Source organism: Aquarana catesbeiana, linkage group LG02 (genome assembly GCF_042186555.1).
Source record: "Aquarana catesbeiana isolate 2022-GZ linkage group LG02, ASM4218655v1, whole genome shotgun sequence".
NCBI classification, from domain to species: domain Eukaryota; kingdom Metazoa; phylum Chordata; class Amphibia; order Anura; family Ranidae; genus Aquarana; species Aquarana catesbeiana.
The window spans coordinates 151,974,581-151,995,498 of NC_133325.1; the positions used below are offsets into that span (position 1 = coordinate 151,974,581).

At 41.1% G+C, this 20,918-nt stretch overlaps 1 protein-coding gene across 1 annotated transcript in view; it reads left to right on the forward strand.

The window, feature by feature from the left end:
* The window catches only part of NCKAP1L (NCK associated protein 1 like), a 382,805-nt gene that overhangs the window by 117,922 nt on the left and 243,965 nt on the right, over positions 1–20,918 (forward strand). Inside the window, exons 20-22 of the mRNA XM_073613639.1 lie at positions 987–1,118; positions 6,511–6,729; positions 10,310–10,446. Coding sequence (XP_073469740.1) covers positions 987–1,118; positions 6,511–6,729; positions 10,310–10,446 — 488 coding nt within the window. The remainder of the gene's footprint in view (positions 1–986; positions 1,119–6,510; positions 6,730–10,309; positions 10,447–20,918) is intronic.

The following is a 20,918-nucleotide window of genomic DNA, read 5'->3' on the forward strand; positions in this document are numbered from 1 at the left end:
ATCTGCAGCATTTTCTTCTGTACAGCCATTTAAAGAGCAGAATTTACTTGGCTTTTCTGAGCTTTCAGAAAGCAGGGGCCTGGGAGCTGAAGTTACAATCTGCAGAGAACTAATTGGAAGGAAAGGGACACATACCCTTCACACAGCACACAGGAACAGAGCCGAAGCTGTCAATCACAGCCTGACACCTTTTTACCTCTTTGTTTCAGGAAAACTTGTAAGAAATGACGCCTGATAGCAGATAGAAATTACACTTAGTGCTCTGGATTGAAATAAGCACAATATAGAGGGATATGCTTTGTTCATATTTAACGTCAGTGGTTTATAACCACTCTAAGTTTCGTGTGGAGTATGACAGGGAGTGCTTTTGTTACTAGGTTGTCATCTTTTACATTGTGGTGCTGGTAAACATGTTAGTATCTGGAGGAAAAGAGTCAGGGTTTGACACCTCATATGGCCCAAAAAGAGACTGGCTGCAAATTTAAATAAATCATTTGGAAAGATGGGCGCTGCCACTGATGAGCTTTCATTCTGAAAATGCTACCTGCCTGGCTGTCACGCTGGTACACTTGCTTCAATATTGATCCAGAACAATATGCTGATAAGGAGTTCTGACCTCTCTCTGACTGGGGCACAAGAAGTGTAGTTTAGCAAGAGCTACTCAGTCAGTCATTGCAGACTTTATTCCATTTAAAAGTATTTTAAAATTGTAAGCACAAGCAACAGCAAAGACAGGTACACAACAATATAATTATATAAATGGACATCAGATAAAAATGGGTGGGATTGGTGAAAATGCTCAAAGTGTAAATCCAGGCTTTCTTTCAACCATAGCATACCATAATTTTAATACCGAATTATATTTATGATTGCAAGCACAATTCTAGTTTGTTTATATTTCTATTATATGAATATATAATATAGTTTTTGTTGATCATACATATATTCCAATCATTACGTATATCTGCATATGTTTTTATTTTTAGCATGGACAAACTGCACCTGACCCTTAGCGAGTTCTCCATAGCACTAAATCATGTCAAAAACATCATGGTGTTCGATCATTTGGTTACTCCGGCAGAGTACCTAAGTTCCCACTTAGAGACAAGACTTAGTCGGTAGGTATTCTACATGAAGATATGTTGTATGGTTATATGCTACAATGAAACTGTGCTGTTACTTCTGTGTTACTGCTATTTTCATTATGTTGTATTGATTGATCGATTTATCACCACTGTATACCATAAATAGATATGGTGGCCAAGTTTTGCGTGCTGAAATCCACAGCAGTTCAGTGACATTACAGAGGGACATATTGGCTATCAAAGTTCAGTTTTTTTATGGTTTAAATATGTATAGCCCCCCAAAAAATTGTTTTCGATTAGAGTAGGCCAAACTATAGGCAAAACTTTTTTTCCTTTTAGAGGGTTATAACCCCTGTCAGATTTTGTTTTCGCCATCTGTGTCTCATTGCCCCATAGCCAAACAGGAAGTGAGAGGAAACCCAGGCAAATTAAGGTAATTCCTTGGGGACAACCAGGTCTCCAGAGCTAGTGTCCCCATTTGAAGATTTCCCCTTTATTACCTTTCTGGGGACAATCCACAGTTTGGGGATTTTCTTTTAATTTCACTTTTAATGGTAAACAGGACAATAGAGAGGGTGAATCTCCTTACTGGTTGCCTGCGTGTTCTAGGTCAGTGACTTGATGAGAAAAAAATAAGGTGCATAATAGCCAGGGAAATAGAAACTTATGTTAAGTCTTTAATTTTGTTATGACAGGTTATTTTAAAGCGAGACTCCACTTTTTCGTCTAATGAAAAAATATAATACAACATATAGTGCAAATCGGAAAACCTTCCTTGAACAATTAATTGTACAAAATAGAGCAAGGGTTGCATTTAGGAGAAAGAAGCACAATTACATACAACTGTACCTGTACAGAGGTAATTTTACACATGTGCATGACAAAATTCAATGAATGAAACAACTTTTACAATAGCTGTACCTGAGCCCTATTGGATCCTAGGCCCAGTCTGTGTTGTATAGGGTTTTGATATCTGCCTAGATCAAGATTAAGCTACGCCCTCCCAAACAGTGCTAATCCCAACCTCTGTCATTCAACTCTCAAATGTCAAGGCTTTATTACCTCTGAAGTTCTGAATTTTAACAACTGAACTCTAATGCCGCGTACACACGAGCGTACCTTTAGACCTGACTGGTCCAACGGACCGAGTCCGGCGGACAATTTTGACCGTGTGTGGGCTTCATCGGACCTGCAGCGTACTTTTTTGGTCGAAAATCTGACGGACTTTAGATTTGGAACATGTTTCAAATCTTTCCGACGGACTCGAGTCCGGTCGAAAAGTCTGCTCGTCTGGACAAAAAACGATGCTAGGGCAGCTATTAGCTACTGGCTTTCAACTTCCTTATTTTAGTCTGGTCGTACGTCATCACGTACGAATCCATCGGACTTTGGTGTGATCGTGTGTAGGCAAGTCCGTTCGTTGGGAAAGTCTGTTGGAAGTCCACCGAAAGTCTGTCTGATAGACCGTCGGACCAGTCTGGTCAAAAAGTCCGCCCGTGTGTACGCTGCATAAGGGCATATCTTAGAACCAGGAGGGGGCAGGTTTTAATCTCAGTTTAGCAAAAGTTGAGATCCTATACACAGTTTGGGCCTATGATCCCTGGAGTTCCACATAAACTTTTAGGGACAAATTGCCCATTAACAATATTATTCTAACCTTTCGTATGTTTTGACAGAATCTAGGGTTTACAATTTTTCTATGGAATCATTTACTGAATAATTTTGCAGCAATTTGTAGCTCAGTCACTCAGCAACTGAGTTTGAGCAGTGTTTCATGTCAGCGACAAGCTTACCAATGACAGACACTCTGCATTCTCCTCTAAAGCTTACCTACACATTGCTCAAAAAGAGTGATTCGTAGCAGAGCACACCAACATAATGGTGTAACACTGGTTTAACCTATAGCAGGTACAATTTTCAGGGACAAATTGCCCATTAACATCACCATTCTAACCCAAATCAAATGTTTTGGCAGCATCCAGGTATACTCATTTTCTTTTAAGTTATTCACAATTTTTTTAGGCAAATGTAAGTGTGTGGTATTCAAGCCTGAATATTTTATTGCTCAAGCTGGCAGCAACCTTTTGGCATACAATAACAACTATGGGCTGGTTGCATGACCTGTAGTTCATTGATCATAGTTCAGTGAACTTATTCATAAATACAAGTGTGAAATCGGTCATAGTTCTGCACCACCCTGTCCTACACAGGGATTACTACCTGAATTTAGTTTTGCTGGGGAGTAGTCAGCCCAAGCTGAATTTGTAGTTAATCTATTTCCCTAAACTCAGCGGAGCTGTGATATCTCACTGCTGCCAGTAGGTGAGTTATGAATATTTATATTTTCTTCAGCCACCCAGTAGGAGGTTTATATTAATAGTGCATCCTTCGGGAGAACATAAATATTTGGGGCAGGCCTTGTGATCTCTTTATTCCCCTGGGCTGTTACTCTGGGATCCATAACCTTTCTTCCTTGTGCATGATCAGAAATAACACTTCTAAAAAGACAGAAAGTGGCTGGTGCCTAATTTTCTTTAAGTCCCCCATTTTAGCCATGGACTAAAATGTTGGCATTCCATGTCTCTGGGGGTATTCCACATGCTTCTGCAAGTCACGCGGGACTACAGCTGTAATAGACAGAAGGCTCCTTGGTATAAGGGTAATTATGGTGGTGACAACCTGGGTCAGCTTGTGAGTCAAAACTTTCATAAAAACTTGTATATCAGTTTGAAGAAGAGATTTTTGTCTAAAGTGAATGACAAGGTGTGAGGTCTTTAATATGTTGGAGTTGAATTTTATCGTGACTTTCCTTATGTAATTCAGCAGTTGCTTGTTGCCAGGAGAGTCAGAAGTCAAGGGATTAAAAAAATCTGAGAGAATTTGATAAAATTCATTGGGTTGTTCACCAGTGCCTGGATTGAAGTATATATATATACAGTAATTCATTTATCAATAAGGGTATTTGATTCCTTTGTTATGTGAGTGGACTTTAACAGAAAAAAGGCTTACGGTGACTCTTCCCTGAGCTTCAATCAGTGGATGATTTAATCAGGTTAGTGAAGTGAGAAGACCCTTGCCATATAACATCATTCACGGACAAAGGGATTTTGTGATTCATTACTGAAAATAGGAGTTGAGGCGTATGCCACTAAACAATATAAACTTCTACCTCTCAGATCAAAAAGTGTGTCATTGTGAGAGATAATGATGAAATTATGTAAAAAACAAGGGGGCAAGAATCCAGTGCTTCTAAAAAAAGAACCAGCAGACACATAAATGTTTACAATGTTTCCATTGTTGTCTATGGTAGTGTTTGTCCAATGAAGTGTACTGTATGTTCTCTAAAGAGGAAATTCCACCCAAAGTAGAATTCCCCATTGTGGGCTGAGGAGGTAATATTTTATCTACTGCCAAATATACACTACTGTCTAGTACCCTGGAGGATAAACCTCCTCTCATCCTTGGACTGTGACAGACTCAGATCTCAACTGAAAGCCAAGCTACTCTTGTCACTGGATCCTAGCAATCATCCAAATCCACATTACATAATCAATAGTAAAACTACTTTTGTAGTTACTCCATTACTTTGGTAGTTAGACCACCAATGTTACTCCTCTAGAGGGAGAGATTGGAGGCGAGAGTGTGAATCTGTATGTAATCATAGAAGCGCTATTTGATTTTGAGTCATACGTATCTGATAAGAAGATTTGAGTCTTTTTCCTCTGGTGATGGTGCACATGGAATGGCGTTCACACTGAAGATTAGGATGGTGTTCATACTGAAGATTCAGATTCTTCTTATTGCACTTTATTAAGGATTTTTGGGCATGTTTTAATCTTTTCCTTCTTATTCATTTCTATGATGTCAGTTATAAGATAGGCTCATTTACCCTTGAAGAATAGTACGGATAAACAACTTTTATTTTAGTTGTACTTTTTCCACTTTAGTAGTACTGCATGTGCATATAGTGTCTATATAAACACACACAAACACATGCATTTAAAACACTTTTGCATGTACACACAACTAACATGTATTTATTATTATGTACAAACTTGAAAAACATAGTATAGTTTATGCATATCTGTACCATTATTTATGTGTTGTCCTATTTATTATAAAAATTGTATTAGTGTTTTTGAGAACATTTTCTGATAAGCTATCAATAACTTTCAATGAGATACTTTGTTGCACTATTCTTCAGTCATGCAAGAGCTATTACACTAAACTTCATAGGATTTATTCACAGACAATCAAGCAGGTGGAGCATGTATAGGAATATCCCTAGGCCCTGTCTTGGTTAGCAGAAGTACAACTTATTTCACTGAACAAGCTGCCTCAGTAAAATATTGTGGTTACATTCTTACTAGAAGAGAATAGCTTTTGTACCCTGAACACAGAAGGAAATATGTGTCTATAAAGTCACTGTTAGGCCCCTTTCACACATGCGGACCGTTTGTCTGTTTTCGGATTAAAAACAAACATAAATGCATCTCAATGAAAAAACGTTGTAAATGGATGATTATCCACTTACATCCATTTACATCCGCTTCCGTCAACATCCGTTTTTTTGGACCGGATCAAAGCCCTATTTTTCTTCTGTTAAAAAAACAATCGGGGGAAAAACGGATATAAACAGACAAATGCCCTGTTTTTGCATTAAAGAATGTCTCCAGGACTCAAGAGGTTTACGTGGTTGTAAAGGCAGAAGTTTTTTTTTATCTTAATGCATTCTGTGCATTAAGATAAAAAGCCTTCTTTGTGCAGCAGCCCCCTCGGCAAACTGCATACTTACTTGAGTTCCCTCCGTTCCAGCGATGTTGCACGAGAGACTCAGCTGTCCTGGACTCTCCCTCCTCATTGGCTGAGACAGCAGCGCACCGCCATTGGCTCCTACTGCTGTCAATCAGTGAACCAATGAGGAGAGAGAGGGGGCGAGGCAGGGTTGCGGCTCTGTGTCTGAATGGACACACGGAGCTGCAGCTCGGCTTGGGTGCCCCATAGCAAGCTGCTTGCTGTGTGGGCACTCAACTGGAGGGAGGGGCCAGGAGCGCCGAAGAGGGAGCGGAGAAAAAGAGGATCTGGGCTGCTCTCTGTGCAAAACCACTGCACAGAGCAGGTAAGTATGACATGTTTGTTATTTGTAACAAAAAAACAAGACTTTAGTATCACTTTAAGGACTCCATCTTGCAGATGTGAAAAAAACAGATGTCAAAACAAATGAAAAACTGATGACAAACTAATGTAAACTTCATATGTTTTTTCTTTGAAAAAAAGTGACTGAACTGATCAAACGAACGATCCGCATGTGTGAAAGGGGCCTTAGTGTAATGCAGGTTTGGGTATATGCTGCATAATTAAGATAAGTTCAAGTAACTGTTATATTGAGATAGTAGGTCTTTACATACAGATTCATTCATTCTAGGGCCCTGGTATCGATAGTGAACTGGAATCCTGCCACTCGGGACATTCAACGTCCATCAGAGGTTTTAAGTGGGATGAGATCTTTTCTCTGCACGTTGCAATCTGTTTCTCATCTAGTGAATATTGATATTGCACGTACTATCCGCAGCACCTTACTGCAACAAACACAAGCAAATGATGCCAATGGAGAGCAGACTATCACCACACTTTATACCAACTGGTAAGAATTGTCTTGTGCTGCATCTCTAATTTGGGATGTTCCCCTTGTTCTCAATGTTCTCAGGCCAGCTGCTAATATTGAATACTATAAATATTCCCTGCGAATGCTTCTCTTCCACACAACCTGTCATACTGTCTAGCCGTCTCCTACCCTCACTTTCTTAACTAAAAGGCATGGCATTTCATCTACTCCTCCATTCCATTCATTCTTAGACACCGACTTCTGCTGTTTATTAGCTCAATGCCTTTTTATGTGTGGAGAATTTCTTTAAAGCTGAACTATAATCTTTAATGGTATGATCTTTATTGCATACCAGTGGTGGCTGGTGTTTTTTTCTTGGGGGGCGGCAAACAATCCACCCTGGTCAGGTCACGGATGGCACAGAAGCCCCCCCACCCAGCCGGCCGGGTCATGGGGGTCACGGGCGACATCCCCACCCCCATCGGTCAGTCAGTCAGGGCCCTGCACTTGCCCCATCTTATGGGCAGCTCTCTGGGCGGCAGGTGATGGCAGCTTCTCTCCGGGTTGCGGACGGCTGAAGTCTCGGTTCCCCAGAGTCTCCTCCCTCTTCCTCCTGGCGGCCAATCCAATTGGATCTCCTTTCGACCAATTGGGTAACGGGTCTTGTGACCCACTTCCTGATTGGCTGAGAGGAGAATCAGTGTGACAATAGCAAATATTCATTTGCTATTGTCACACAACTGGGTGAGCTTCAGGCGCAGTTCTCTGTGCCCTCAGCCCACCCTTTTTTGAAGCCTATTAGAACCTCTGGCTCTAATCATGTGCTTAAAAAAAACACCCAACACCCCCCCATTGGAATCCATGCATGTAGATCAGGGGGCCGGACGCATGGATAGAGGGGCTGCGCCCGTGTGCCCCTAATGGGGCTGTCACTCTTGCATTCTTACATTAGACCAGCTTGGAGCAATGTAAGTATGTAGACCTCATACCTGATAGGCCGCTTGGGAAGCTGAAAATCACTGTGCGACACTGATCACTCTACACACTGATCACAGGGGGTTGCTCACGAAACACTGCCACCATTCATGGCAAGTATTTTTTTCAATGAATACAAGGTATTATCTGTTAAGTGATATCACCAACCCTCATCATCACCTTGTCAAATCAGAAGATGCCCAGTATTAAACAATTTTTTTTAAAAAAGATGTACTATTAATGGCCAGTGAGTGACCCCAATGTACTACAGTGATTGTCAGCTTCCACATCAGTCCCTCTGGCATGAAATGTGTATATTTTCATTGTGCCAAGCTGGAACAATGTAAGTATGCAATACAGATAATTCCTGGAGTTCAGCTTTAACTTTCTCATCTACAGCACTTATTTATATGCTTTTCTTATAGGTTTTTAGGAGAATAGCACACGTCTTAAGAATTATTACAAAAGAAGAAGTCATTTTCAGCCCTTGCTAATGTGAAACACATTCAATGCTAGCCAATAACAAATCAAAGTATTGTTCTCACAAATGAGAAATGATGTAATGGATGTAATGCTATGGACAAGAGAAAAAAAGCAGTTAAAGTAAAATGCTTTGGAGAATATAATGTAAATGTTGGTGAATATTTTTAAGGATACAACACACAAAAATTTCACAAACATATGACTTCTATGTTGCTTTATATATGAATACAGTTCCTGAAAGGGGATCACAGGTTTCTTAGCCCCTTCCAGCCGACAGAATGCGGCCTATTTAAAGTTTATAACATGAGTGTTGCATGGGTTTCCTGGTCATATGATCACTGTGATTGACTGTTACAGTGATCACATGATTCGGAGCCTATTCCACCATCCCCCGATCATAAACAGTGACCGAGAGCAGTTGATGAGTGCTGGTCACTTTGCTGGGGGCACCAAATGAGTGAGCTCCCAGTACAAACAGGGAACACCGGCTGTATGCATATATATGTGGCACCTCAGTGTTAAAGGAGTAGTATAGGCTTATAAAAAAAAATAAACATACATACTTACCTCCATGCTGCAGCATCAGTTTTTGGTCTCTTCTGAGTGGAGAGTAGTAACTGTCAGTTACCGCTCTCTGCTATGCACCTCCAGTCCTCAGGGTGAGGAGGGCATACATGAGGACACCACAGCTGTGCACTGTGAAGTGGAGCCAACTGTCAGTCAGCCAGTTGAGCGTACCCTGACAATATTGTCAGGATCTTTCCAGAGCATGAATTGGCTCTGCCCCATCAGTGGGTGCTAGACCGTTATCAGCTGACTTGGGGTCACAGGAGAACAAAAGTATGTGTAGTCCTGTGACCCACCAGAGAAGTATGAGCAAAAAAAGCTTCACTGATACTTCTCTTTTAAAATCAATTGCTGCATGTATGTATATGGCCAAGTTAGTGGGTTAATGCATTACTTTGTTTCCATTATTGTCAATGCTAAAGTGATCCTGTTGCCAGACCATTAATTTCCACAAAAATCTTTGCATAAGGTTATACAGTATGTGCATTTAGTATATTCTATGCATGTGATTTACCTGTAAAATCCTCCCTTATGTAGACTGCTGTTCAGTGCCACCATCTTAAATGTGATGTCAGCAACCCCAGCAGATTTGGAAGAGTTACTCAAATGACAGTATATAGTATTCCCTTTTGCTTTTGTCCCAGCAGCTACATAAAAGGTTATGAAGAGAAGTGAGGGGAGAAGTGAATTTTCTGAGCCAGCACAGAGAGTGAGACACTCATAGAAGAGGCGAGGGCTATGACATGCAAGGTGGTAGGGGTCTGTGCTAGGGAACTGACTTTCCTGAAGTAGTCAAATTTGCTAGTTCAGGTTCAGAGGCATATTGGAAGTAAATAAAAAAAATAATTTATGCCAAGAAAAAAACTTTGCAAATAAGCATTTTACATATTAGATTTTTCTGTGCTTTTATCTGAAAATGTTTAAGTTGTTGACAGGGTCTCTTTAATCACAGTGTAATGCATCCACACTTTAATTCACACATCCCTGACTAGAAGAAACATTGCTAGAATAAATCAAGTAGTGTATTTGTTAATGATAATGTGGTATATTTATTTTAAAGTGTATGTAAAACCAAAGCTTCGTAAGTTTTTAATAAAGTGAAAAAATATTAAAAACCATCAGATTTTTATTGCTGCCCATGTCCCTGCTAAGAAGATTCATGCTCTCTATTTGTCATTTTCACTGGGATAGAATGTGACTGGATATCCAAAATGTTAGAGTTTGTCACAAGAACAAGAGGTGAGGGTATAGTTTCAAATAGTGACATCTATGTGGATGACAGTAGTCTAAGAGAAGACACCTTACAGAGATTTCCACTTACTTCCTATTGTCCAGGTGGAACAAGAAGGGAAAGGAGAATCTCCCTGTCAGGGCACATGACAAAAAATAGTTGGACTTTAGTTTTAACCTTTCCCTACTCTAAAATAAACAAAAAAAGTTTTAACTTTACATACACTTTAACTGACATGTCCATAGATTGCAACTGAAGAGTTACATTGACAAATTATCTGAGTGTTCTAATTTATTGAATCCCATTCTGGTTCTAATATAAATCTACTACAGTCGAAATAAATGAATGTTTCTTTGCACCAAGGTACCTGGAGTGTCTTCTGCGGCAAGCTAGTACGGGGTTAATAGTTTATTCTCCGACGTTGAAATGCTTTATTGATCTACCAGCAGAAATGGGTGGAGAGCATGGCCTTAATGCTGATGAGTACACGGATGTGTCAGGTGAGATCTCTGATTGCTATCTATGGGTAATCTTCTTTATATGTAACTGGTTTCACTTTTCTCTGATGTATCAATAGTCCTAACTGATAAAAGGTAAGTTGACATACATATTTGCAGACAGGTGGAGGTTGCAGTATGTCCTCCAACCTGAAGGTAGCACTGTGCTGTTTCTCAGGCTGGCAGGAGCCCATTGAGGTAGAGTGATCAGATGTCCCCAGTTTCCAGGGACAGTCCACGGTTTGAGGACACTGTCCCCAGAGAAAGTCTGTCCCCGGGTTTTGTCCCCGCTTTGCAGGGCCGGGGACATCTGGTCACCCTACTCTATATTTGCCTGGGCTGCGAAATGTCGATCCAGTGCAGCGGCAGCGCCCCCCTCAGTTAAGTGTCTCACACGGGGAGGAGGGCGAGCGCTTCAGGTATCTACAGAGTGGGGATCTCTCGCTTACCTGGCTGTCAGATTAAGTCCCGCCTCCTGGGCCGGCTCCTATGATAGGCAGCACACACACTGGTGACATCTATCATAGGAAGCGGGACTTCGTCTGAGGACAGCGACTGCATTCAGTAAACAGGCGATCCCCGCTCTATATAATCCGTCTCCTTTCCTCTAGGTAAGGCCGAGCTGCTGGGAACTAGGCTGCATTGATGGGCACTGAACATGCTGCATTGATGGGCACTGAACAGGCTTAGCTGCTTGGCGTTGAACAGGTTGCATTGATGGGCACTGAACAGGCTGCAATCATGGGCACTAAACATGCTGAGCTGCTGGGCACTGAACAGGCTGCATTGATGGGCACTGAACAGGCTGCATTGATGGGCACTGAACAGGCTGCGCTGATGGGAACTGAACAGGCTGAGCTGATGGGCACTGAACAGGCTGCATTCATGGGCACTGAACAGGCTGAGCTGATGGGCACTGAACAGGCTGCGCTGATGGGCACTGAACAGGCTGCATTGATAGGCGCTGAACAGGCTGCATTGATGGGCACTGAAAAGACTGTACTGATGCACTAAACAGGCTGCGCTGATGGGCACTGAACAGGCTGCGCTGATGGGCACTGAACAGGCTGCGCTGATGGGCACTGAACAGGCTGAGCTGATGGGCACTGGTGAGGCTGCATTTATGGGCACTGGTGAGGCTGTATTTATGGGCACTGGTGAGGCTGCATTTATGGGCACTAGTGAGGCTGCATTGATGAACACTGGTAAGGCTGCATTGATGGGCACTGATCAGGCTGCATTGATGAGCACAGACTGAGCTCATGGGCACTGAATAGGCTGAGCTGATGGGCATTGAACAGACTGCATTTATGGGCACCGGTGAGGCTGCATTGATGGGCACTGATCAGGCTGCATTGATGGACACGGGTGAGGCTGAGCTGACGGGCACTGGTGAAGCTGAGCTGATGGGCACTGGTGAGGCTGCACTGATGGGCACTGGTGAGGCTGCACTGATGGGCACTGGTGAGGCTGCATTGATGGGTACTGATGAGGCTGCATTGATGGACACTGGTGAGGCTGCATTGATGGGCAGTGATCAGGCTGCATTGGTAGGCACTGATCAGGCTGCACTGATGGGCACTGGTGAGGCTATATTGATTGGCACTGATGAGGCTGAGCTGATGGGCACTGATGAGGCTGCACTGATGAGCACTGGTGAGTATACTACACTCTTCAAATGTGCTTTAAAATGCATGGTTTTCCCTTTTATGAACAATAAAATAATGACGTTATGTGGTTGGGCTGGTATAATAATGCTATGGGGCTGGTATGAAATGATTTCCAGAAATAACGTATATATCATACAATCATTCCATAAACACATACTGCATATATCATTTGAAGAAAATATGCTTATAAAATATTTTACTATTTGCCAATAAATAAATAAATAAATAAATAAATAAATATTTCCCCAGATTTCATTTTAAATATCTGGTCATCTTACATTGAGGACTAGTTTTCCCCTGCTTTGGGCTACAGGCTGGCATCTTGTTGGGGGCAACAATACTATTGGATACTGAAATCCTGCAAGATGTAGGCAGGCATCCAAACTAAGTATTTTAATAAACAGTGGAATGCTTCATCAATCAGTGTGCCCACGGTGTGGGAGTAAGATATGAACAGAGTTAGGGAGGGAGAGGGAGCATTAGGGAGAGGTACCTGTTAACAGAGAAAGAGTAGGTGTTGCCTTTCAGGTGGTCTCCACTGTATACTTCCTGGAAAGGTCTCATACTGGCAGCCAAATACCTGCAGGGACTTTTGGAGACCTCAGCATGACCAAGCAATATCATAGCTCCTGCAAGGGAAGTGCTCCTCTATCCTCTGTTATATTACTACTGGAAAGTGCCCTATCTACTGTATAAACTGTGCCCTTTACTGCCTGAAGAAGTGTATGACCTGAAAATATGCGGTACCATTGCTGTAAATTGTCTATTTTCTGTGAACAGTCAATTTCTACAATGTAAACAAAGTTAAGCATTCACTTGTGTTTACTGAATTCTCGGGTACACTGATTAAGACGTATCAGTAGAGCCCAAGCTTTTCTTCCTTTGTCTGCCTACCAGCATGTATGGGGTGGGGGTAGGTAGGGTGACACATCCTTCATGTTCCCCCTCCTTTTTTGGCACCAAATAAAGGTCACATGAGAGACCAACCCCTGGATGGGTTCTTCTGGGCTACGCAGCTAGGCACCTCAGATAGGGTCACTGCCTTACGCATGGGTTACCTTTACTTTGAAGAGACGACTTAACTTTAGTAAAGTCTCTTGATTTCAATATACACCGCCGCAGTCACTGTTGCATTTAGGAGGGGCATGTAGAGCCAACGCCTTCTCCACCTGTCCAGTGTATCTCCTCTACCTCACTCCCAGTAACGGAATGGGGCCCCGATTTGGTCCCAGCGCTGACTCCATGCGTGCACTCATTTAACTCTTCCTCTTCCATACCTGTGCACACTCTGAGGACCTCTGTGGTGCTGATCTGCCCCCATTGCTATGGGAGACGGACTTGCTCATGGAGAGACTGCTGGCAACAACTATCCCACCTGTCTCATGTACACCCTTGTGACAGGCTGCTAGCAAAACCTTTGTTACCCTTCATAACCACTTCACACTGTATTAACTCTTGGACTGCTATTTTCATACCCGACTGTGTTTGATTGACCCAAGCTGTACACTATGTATGCTGGTTACTTACATTGGTTTAGTAATTTTAGTAAATTCAGACCAAGCAAAGCAAAGTTTCAAAAACTTAACATAAATAATGTAGCATTACAGTAGAACAAAAGCAACTGTCTTTACCTAAACGAATCCCTAATTCAGGCTTGTCGCTGCCTCAGTATACCTGCACAGGATAGAGTCCATTATTGCAGAATTCCAGCATTGGTGTCTCCAGACGTTTTGTAGCTCACAATGGTCCCATATTCTGTAGAGGTTCTTTATGCATAGATTCTCTGGATCTGTGTGGACAGACCCCCATAACGTTGACATGTCAGGTAATATAAACTCACTTAACATGCACCCCTGAATCAGATCGCTGTCCCATTTTTATATAGTACAGGACAAGTGGGTCAGATGCATGAAAGCCCACCAAGAAAGGACCAGGAAAATATTAACACTAACCCTCCCAGCTCTGGCAGCATAAAACTCAACCTGCTTACAAGCAGATCTTTCTTTGTGAGTGGAGGAGCAGAGCGCCTGTGTCATTTGTGTACAAGGTCAGAATAGAGTCGGGGGATTAATTGTTAAGTGCTCAAAAAGCAAAGTATGGTAACCTCAATTTTATCCTCACATTGAAAATGTTAACAGTGAAGTATAACAAATGAGAGGTAGTAGGAGATTTAGATAAGTCTTGCTGCAGAATTCCTGATAAATTGTAGAATGTTTCTGCAGTCAGAACTCAAGAATTGATAGATAGATCTGAGTGACTTCTTCATATATCAGTTTTTTTTTTAAACCAACATAACAGAGAAGTAATACAAACATAGAACAATATGGGGCAGGGGACCAGACCTTTAGGACATTGACATTGAGCCTTGTTTGAAAACTTTAAGCAAAAGAATAGAACGTTGAGAAGGCAGTGTTCTGAATGTCAAATAAATGCAGAGTTTCCAGTAGCAGAAGATGATCAGTGCCAAATTCTGAATAACGGATGCATAGGAGAAGAAAGTTACAAAAACCTTTGGTTTGATGTCACTTTTTTAAGTGTTTTGTAAGCATTTTATTGAATGAGCAAGATGAAGGCAGATTAGAGGAGGTCAAAAAGCGAGTGAAAAGGTTTGTTTGCGATAAACAAAGCCTTCAAAGAGTTTTGAACTGTATAGATGAAGTCAAATCTGGTTCACTAGAGTGTAGAGAAGGGTCAAGAGAAGGTTTTTGTTTTTAGTATAGGAACTGTGATTGCTCATTAGAAGTCTAAAGGGAACCCGTCTGTAGAGAGGGACAAATTTAACAGTTCAGTCAGTGTAGACACTAGGGCAGAGGATGGGGCAGAGAGGACTAGGTCAAACAGACAGATTGTGGAGAAAGATGATCACAGCAGAGGGATTATTTTGTTTAGTGGTTGGAATGAAATTGCTAAGAGCAGTTAAAGGTGGAGATTGATGCATCCAGGTGTTTTTATCAGTAGGCCCATTTTTTCTTTAAAACAGTTTGTGATGTCATAGGCAGGGAAAAAATATTTAAGGCTGATGGAGTCAGATTGAAAAATGCATCAAATGTAGAAATAGGTGGACAGGGATGGATGTTTGCAAAGATATAAGTGTGAAAAACTAGTTTTGTTTGCCAATGTTAAGAGGAGTTAAAGTAGTATTTACATTTGTACTAAAGGAACTTGTTTTACTAAAGACACATACACTGTTCATTTTGCAAGGGAAGTTGCTCTTTGCAATATAATTTTTGCAATAAATACCCAATCAGGTGCAAGGAAAATAAAACATAAAAACAGCTTGCACATGATTGGATAATGGAAGTCAGCAGAGCATCACCTCATTCACTAAGCTCTGTGGATATTTCCCTAGCAAAGTGCAACTTGCCTTGCAAAATGAACAGTCTATTTGCCTTTAGTATATCAACCCCACAGTGTTTTGAGACAGATTTTTCTCCACTAAATCCCCATTTTTACAGCAACACTCTATCCTCTGCCTTAAGTCACTGGCTAAGAGAGATAGTATATAGTATGTGGCTTAGATGCTTCCGATGAGAGATATGTAATTTCTCTTTTATTTGAAAGAAAGCTGAAGTGAAATGTCAGAATGCAGCTAAGCTGCACATTCTGTTTTCATGCTATGTCTATTAAAGGCCAACTCCATCTAAAGCTGATATTTTAGATGTAGATGGACATCAATGAATTCAATGACCCCCTGGCTTTTGATATCCTTCTGGGACTCCTCTGGTAATATTTCAGCACTTTATTTTGTGTTTTTGTTCCCACCTACAAGGCAGTGGAAAGGGTTCTTGCACAACTTAACGTCTTTAAATTATTATTATTATTTTTTTTGTATTTACTATGATGGAGGATTTGTCAGAGACTTGTGGCATTATATGGCTATGCAATATTTGCAGCCCCTGAGTAAAAATGAAAGTTTTTATGGGGGTAGATCACCACTGGAGTTCCCAAGATATAAGAAGACCCCAAGCCATACATTTTGCCAGCAACTACACAAAGAATAAAATCATTATTCTAGTTATAAATTTGATTGGAGTTAGAATTAAAAATCTTAGACTAGCATTTAACATCCCAATCCCAATTTGACACCTGAGTGAGGGTCAAATCACTTATGGGGACACTGTGGGGAAAAAAATGATTGGCTCTGATGTCAGTAGTGATTGTTTGTTGCTCTGTAGAGTAAAATGTGCATGTGCCACATCAGTCAGTTGCTTTATTTGCACAGTTGTAATGCAGTTGAACCTGGATGCCGCACTGCTGCACCCTTTCAGTAGCAGAAAGAGTTATTTTTGCAGTGGAATACAGGAAACTGATATCAGGACATATTAGTATCTATGCTACCAGCTTTTAGAAATGTAATAAGCCCATAAACCAGATAAAAGCATATGTAAATTCAGTCACTAAAATGTCATATAAGCTTTAAAATGTTAATATAATTTTAAAAGTCATTTCAATATGTTTAAATCTGCAACTTCCATTAAAATAATATCGGTTTTCCATATTTATTACATGGTGCTATATAATATTCAAGAGCCAGGGTTGTAGCTCTCAAATTCTTCAAACTTGTCTCAACTTTCAGACTATCTCAAACGCACGGTCCTACCTCGCCTTTCGACCCAGAAGGCAAAGAGTTTATTAACTCCCTTTTCCCAGAGGAACTAACATACGTTTTTAAAGACCTCCCTTCTGGTAAAGCCCAGGACCAGATGAGTTTACAAGCGCCTTCTATAAACAATTCTGAGAATCTGTGATACCTACTCTGTGTAAAATGTTTAATACTATTTTCCTGCCTCGTCCTTTTACTCGCCTGACCCAAGAGGTGCATATCACTCTTATTCCAATAGAAAACAAGGGCCATACCCAATGTACGAGATATCTACCAATTTCTTTAATTAATACAGACTTGAAGATCTATGCCTGGACTGTCTATCTCTAGTCTGTGATACAAGCCCTAATAGGATCAGACCAGGTTGGGTTTGTGCCTAAGCGAGAAGCATGGGACAATACAATTAAGACAATATTATTGACGAATTATGCCCAGAAGACTAAACATCCGCTCTGCCTTTTATTGTTGGATGCAGAAAAGGCTTTTGACCGCATGGATTTGCAGTTTCTGGAGGCAAGGAACAGGTTGGTCCTCCATGGAGCTTTATACATAAAATAATGGCCCTGTACTTTGTCCCCACAGCCAGAATTAGGATTAATGGTCTTTTACCTGATGTAATAATTATCTCAAATGGCACTAGACAGGGATGTGCCCTATTGCCCTACTTGTATATATTGGCTACGGAGCACCTTGCGTTTGCTCTCAAAGCCAGTGATTCTATTTAGGGCATAATGGTGGGGCCACTTCTACAAGTTAAGTTTCTATGCAGATGTCTTGTTGATCTATGTCACAAACCCTAGGATGGCATTTTTGTGTGATTTACAGGAGCTGGAACAATTTGGTCGGTTTAGCATTTTCAAGATTAATGCCACCAAGTCTAGATGCTTAAACATTCACTTGTCTCAAAGGGAGAAGGCTTTTTTGGAATTTTCATTTCCTTTTAGATGAACAACCAACTCCCTTAAATACTTAGGGGTCTATATGTCTCCTTTTCCTCTTAAATTATATGAATTGAATTACTTACCAGTCTTGAACTCTACAGTGCGTAGACTAAACGCCTGGGTAGCTAAGAAACACTCTTGAATGGGTAGAATGGAAATCTATAAAATGGATGTACTACCTCGTTTTCTTTATCGGTACCAAACCCTCCCCATTTCCTTACTGAGTTCTTTTTTCCGGTCATTACGCACAGCATTATGTCGATGTCTGTCTATATCGTATACGCTATGAAGCACTGGTGAAGCGTAAATTGAAAGGAGAGGCATATATACAATAAAAATCAGTAGATGTGGAATAGGATGACAGCTACTCACAATTCAATTAACAATTCTTATGATGATAAATGAGTAGCTGTCAAAAGAACAACCTCCTGTGATCAAAAGAATGCTCTGGCCATAGAGTGTCACAGACCTTCCATTATGTTACATTTCCAAAACTAGTAAAACTGTGCAGCCCCCTACAGGTTGGGGAAGCCCAGGCAATACACTGAAAAACAAGAAAAGAGGGCTCACCAGACTTGTGCATTACCTCTGCGATAACATTTATTTAATAAATAAAACAGATGCGTACTCACAACATCATGAAAACTCAAGCATATCAGTATTCACAGTGTCATAGACAGCCAGGATCCCTGAAGATTTCCCAACCACGACAAGATCCCCTCTTTCTTAGAGTTTTGGCTCTTTGTTATCGCAAAGGTAATGCGCAAGGCTGGTGCACCCTCTTTTCTTGCTTTTCAGTGTATTGTCAGGGCTACCCCAGCCTGTAGGGGGTGGCAAAGTTTTGCTATTTTTGGAAATGTAGCGTAACGGAAGGTCTGTGAAACTCTATGGCCAGAACATTCTTTTGAGCACAGGAGGTTGTTCTTTTGACAGCTACCCAGTAACATTTATCATCATAAGAATTGTTAATTGAATTGTGAGTAGCTGTCATTCTATTTTACATCTACTGATTTTTATTGTATTCTACACTCTACTTGGAGTTTCTATTGAATAACACCTCAACTCAACTGTATCTTCTGTAAAAAAAAAAAAAAATCTATGTTGCAAAATAAATGTAATTATTTAATAAATTTAAATAAAAACACATTTATTTAAATTAAAAAAGTACCTATGGATCTTGTTCACCACTTCCTGTTACAGGGTGGCAACACTCTTATCTCTGTCTTCCAATTGTTAATCTGCATTCTCACCCTCTCAATGGAGACTACAAGTGGCTGTGCCAGGGCATATTGCGTAGGCATACAGTGAGGGGAAAAAGTATTTGATCCCCTGCTGATTTTGTACGTTTGCACACAGACAAAGAAATGATTGTTCTATAATTTTAATGGTAGGTTTATTTTAACAGTTAGAGACAGAATAACAACAAAATAAATCCAGAAAAACGCATTTCAAAAAAGTTATACATTGATTTGCATTTTTATGAGTAAAATAAGTGTTTGATCCCCTATCAATCAGCAAGATTTCTGGCTCCCAGATGTCTTCTATACAGGTCTATATATACAAAAAGTCACGCTCATTCAAAATGAAACTAAAAAATAGTGATCCAGTGATTGGTACAATACAGGCGAGTATTGAAACAGTAAGAGAAATAATAAAAATTAATGATGAATTATTAAGTGAATAATGTCTCTAGTAGAATAAAGTGCAGTCTTGAATACACAAAATTCTAAAATGTGAAAAAAGTTCCAGCAGAATGGAATGATCCAAAACTATTGCCCCAGGAAGACGTCACGTATGATGAAACATGTCGAGCGGAGCTATGCGCTGACGTCACCATGCCCCATGTGACCCCAGAAGTGCGGGTGATCTGTATTCTGTTTGCTGGCAAAAGTTGTTAGGAATCAGTACCATGTGAGTACCATGTGAGTACCGATTTTGGCTTTTTTACAATAAATCTACTATTTTAAACGATAATACACTATTGGAGCCTCTCTTTCCTTAAGCTCCGTGACATTGATCCACGAAGATTTTTGAACAGAATTTGCACACTACCTGCATATCGTAGATGCCGGTCTGCGATTGCCAGTGAGCTCCGGAGATGAGGCCTACCTTTTGACCCCACAGAGGACTATATCTGCAAGTGCCCATGACCTCACTATCATAGGGGGTCTACACCTGGTAACAGTTTCTACTCACAGAGTGACCAGTTTACAGATAACTCCTTTCTCTTGGTGGTGGCTGAATAGTTTTGGACCATTCCATTCTGCTGGAAATTTTTCACATGTTAGAATCTTGTGAATTCAAGACTGCACTTTATACTACTAGAGAGTAGAGACATTATTCATAAATTGTTGTTGTTTATGTCACTGTTTCAGTACTCACCTGTATTGTTCCAATCACTGGATCACTATTTTTTGGTTTTTATTTTGAATGAATGCGACTTTTTGTATATGTAGATTTTTGCCCACTATGATGATATCTCATGGTTTTGTCACTGCTGTTTGTTTTAGGTATATGCTCTAGCACGGTACACCTTTTTTGTTTATTGTCTTCTATACAGGTAACAAGCTGAGATTAGGTGCAATCTCTTAAAGGGAATGCTCCTAATCTCAATTTGTTACCTGTATAAAAACACCTGTCCACAGAAGCAATCAATCAGATTCCAATCTCTCCACCATGGCCAAGACCACAGAGCTGTCCAAGGATATCAGGAACAAGATTGTAGGCCTACACGAGGCTGGAATGGGCTACAAGACCATCGCCAAGCAGCTTGGTGAGAGGCTGACAACAGTTGGCGCGATTATTCACAAATGGAAGAAACACAAAACAACTGTCATTCTCCCTCGGTCTGGGGCTCCATGCAAAATCTCACTTCATGGAGTTTCAATGATCATGAGAATGGTGAGGAATCAGCCCAGAACTACAGCAAACAACCACTCCTCTGGTCAGTCGATCATCCAGCCCCAAAATTACCCCATCTTGGTCATGGGCGGGCAGGGCTCCTACGGGCAGCTTGCGGCAGCTTCCATCACGCCTCCTCCTCCTCTGCATCATGGCAACTTCCGCCAGGCATCTCCTCCCTCCTCCTCCTAGGTGTCCAATAGGATCGCCTGTCCTTTCAGCCAATTGGGTGACCCACTTCCTGATTGGCTGGGAGGAGAATCAGTGTAACTTTGAATATTCATGTGCTAATGTCACACAAGTGGGTGTACTCGGGACGCAGTGCTATTCCCCCCGGGGCCCACTCTTTTTTTAAGGCTG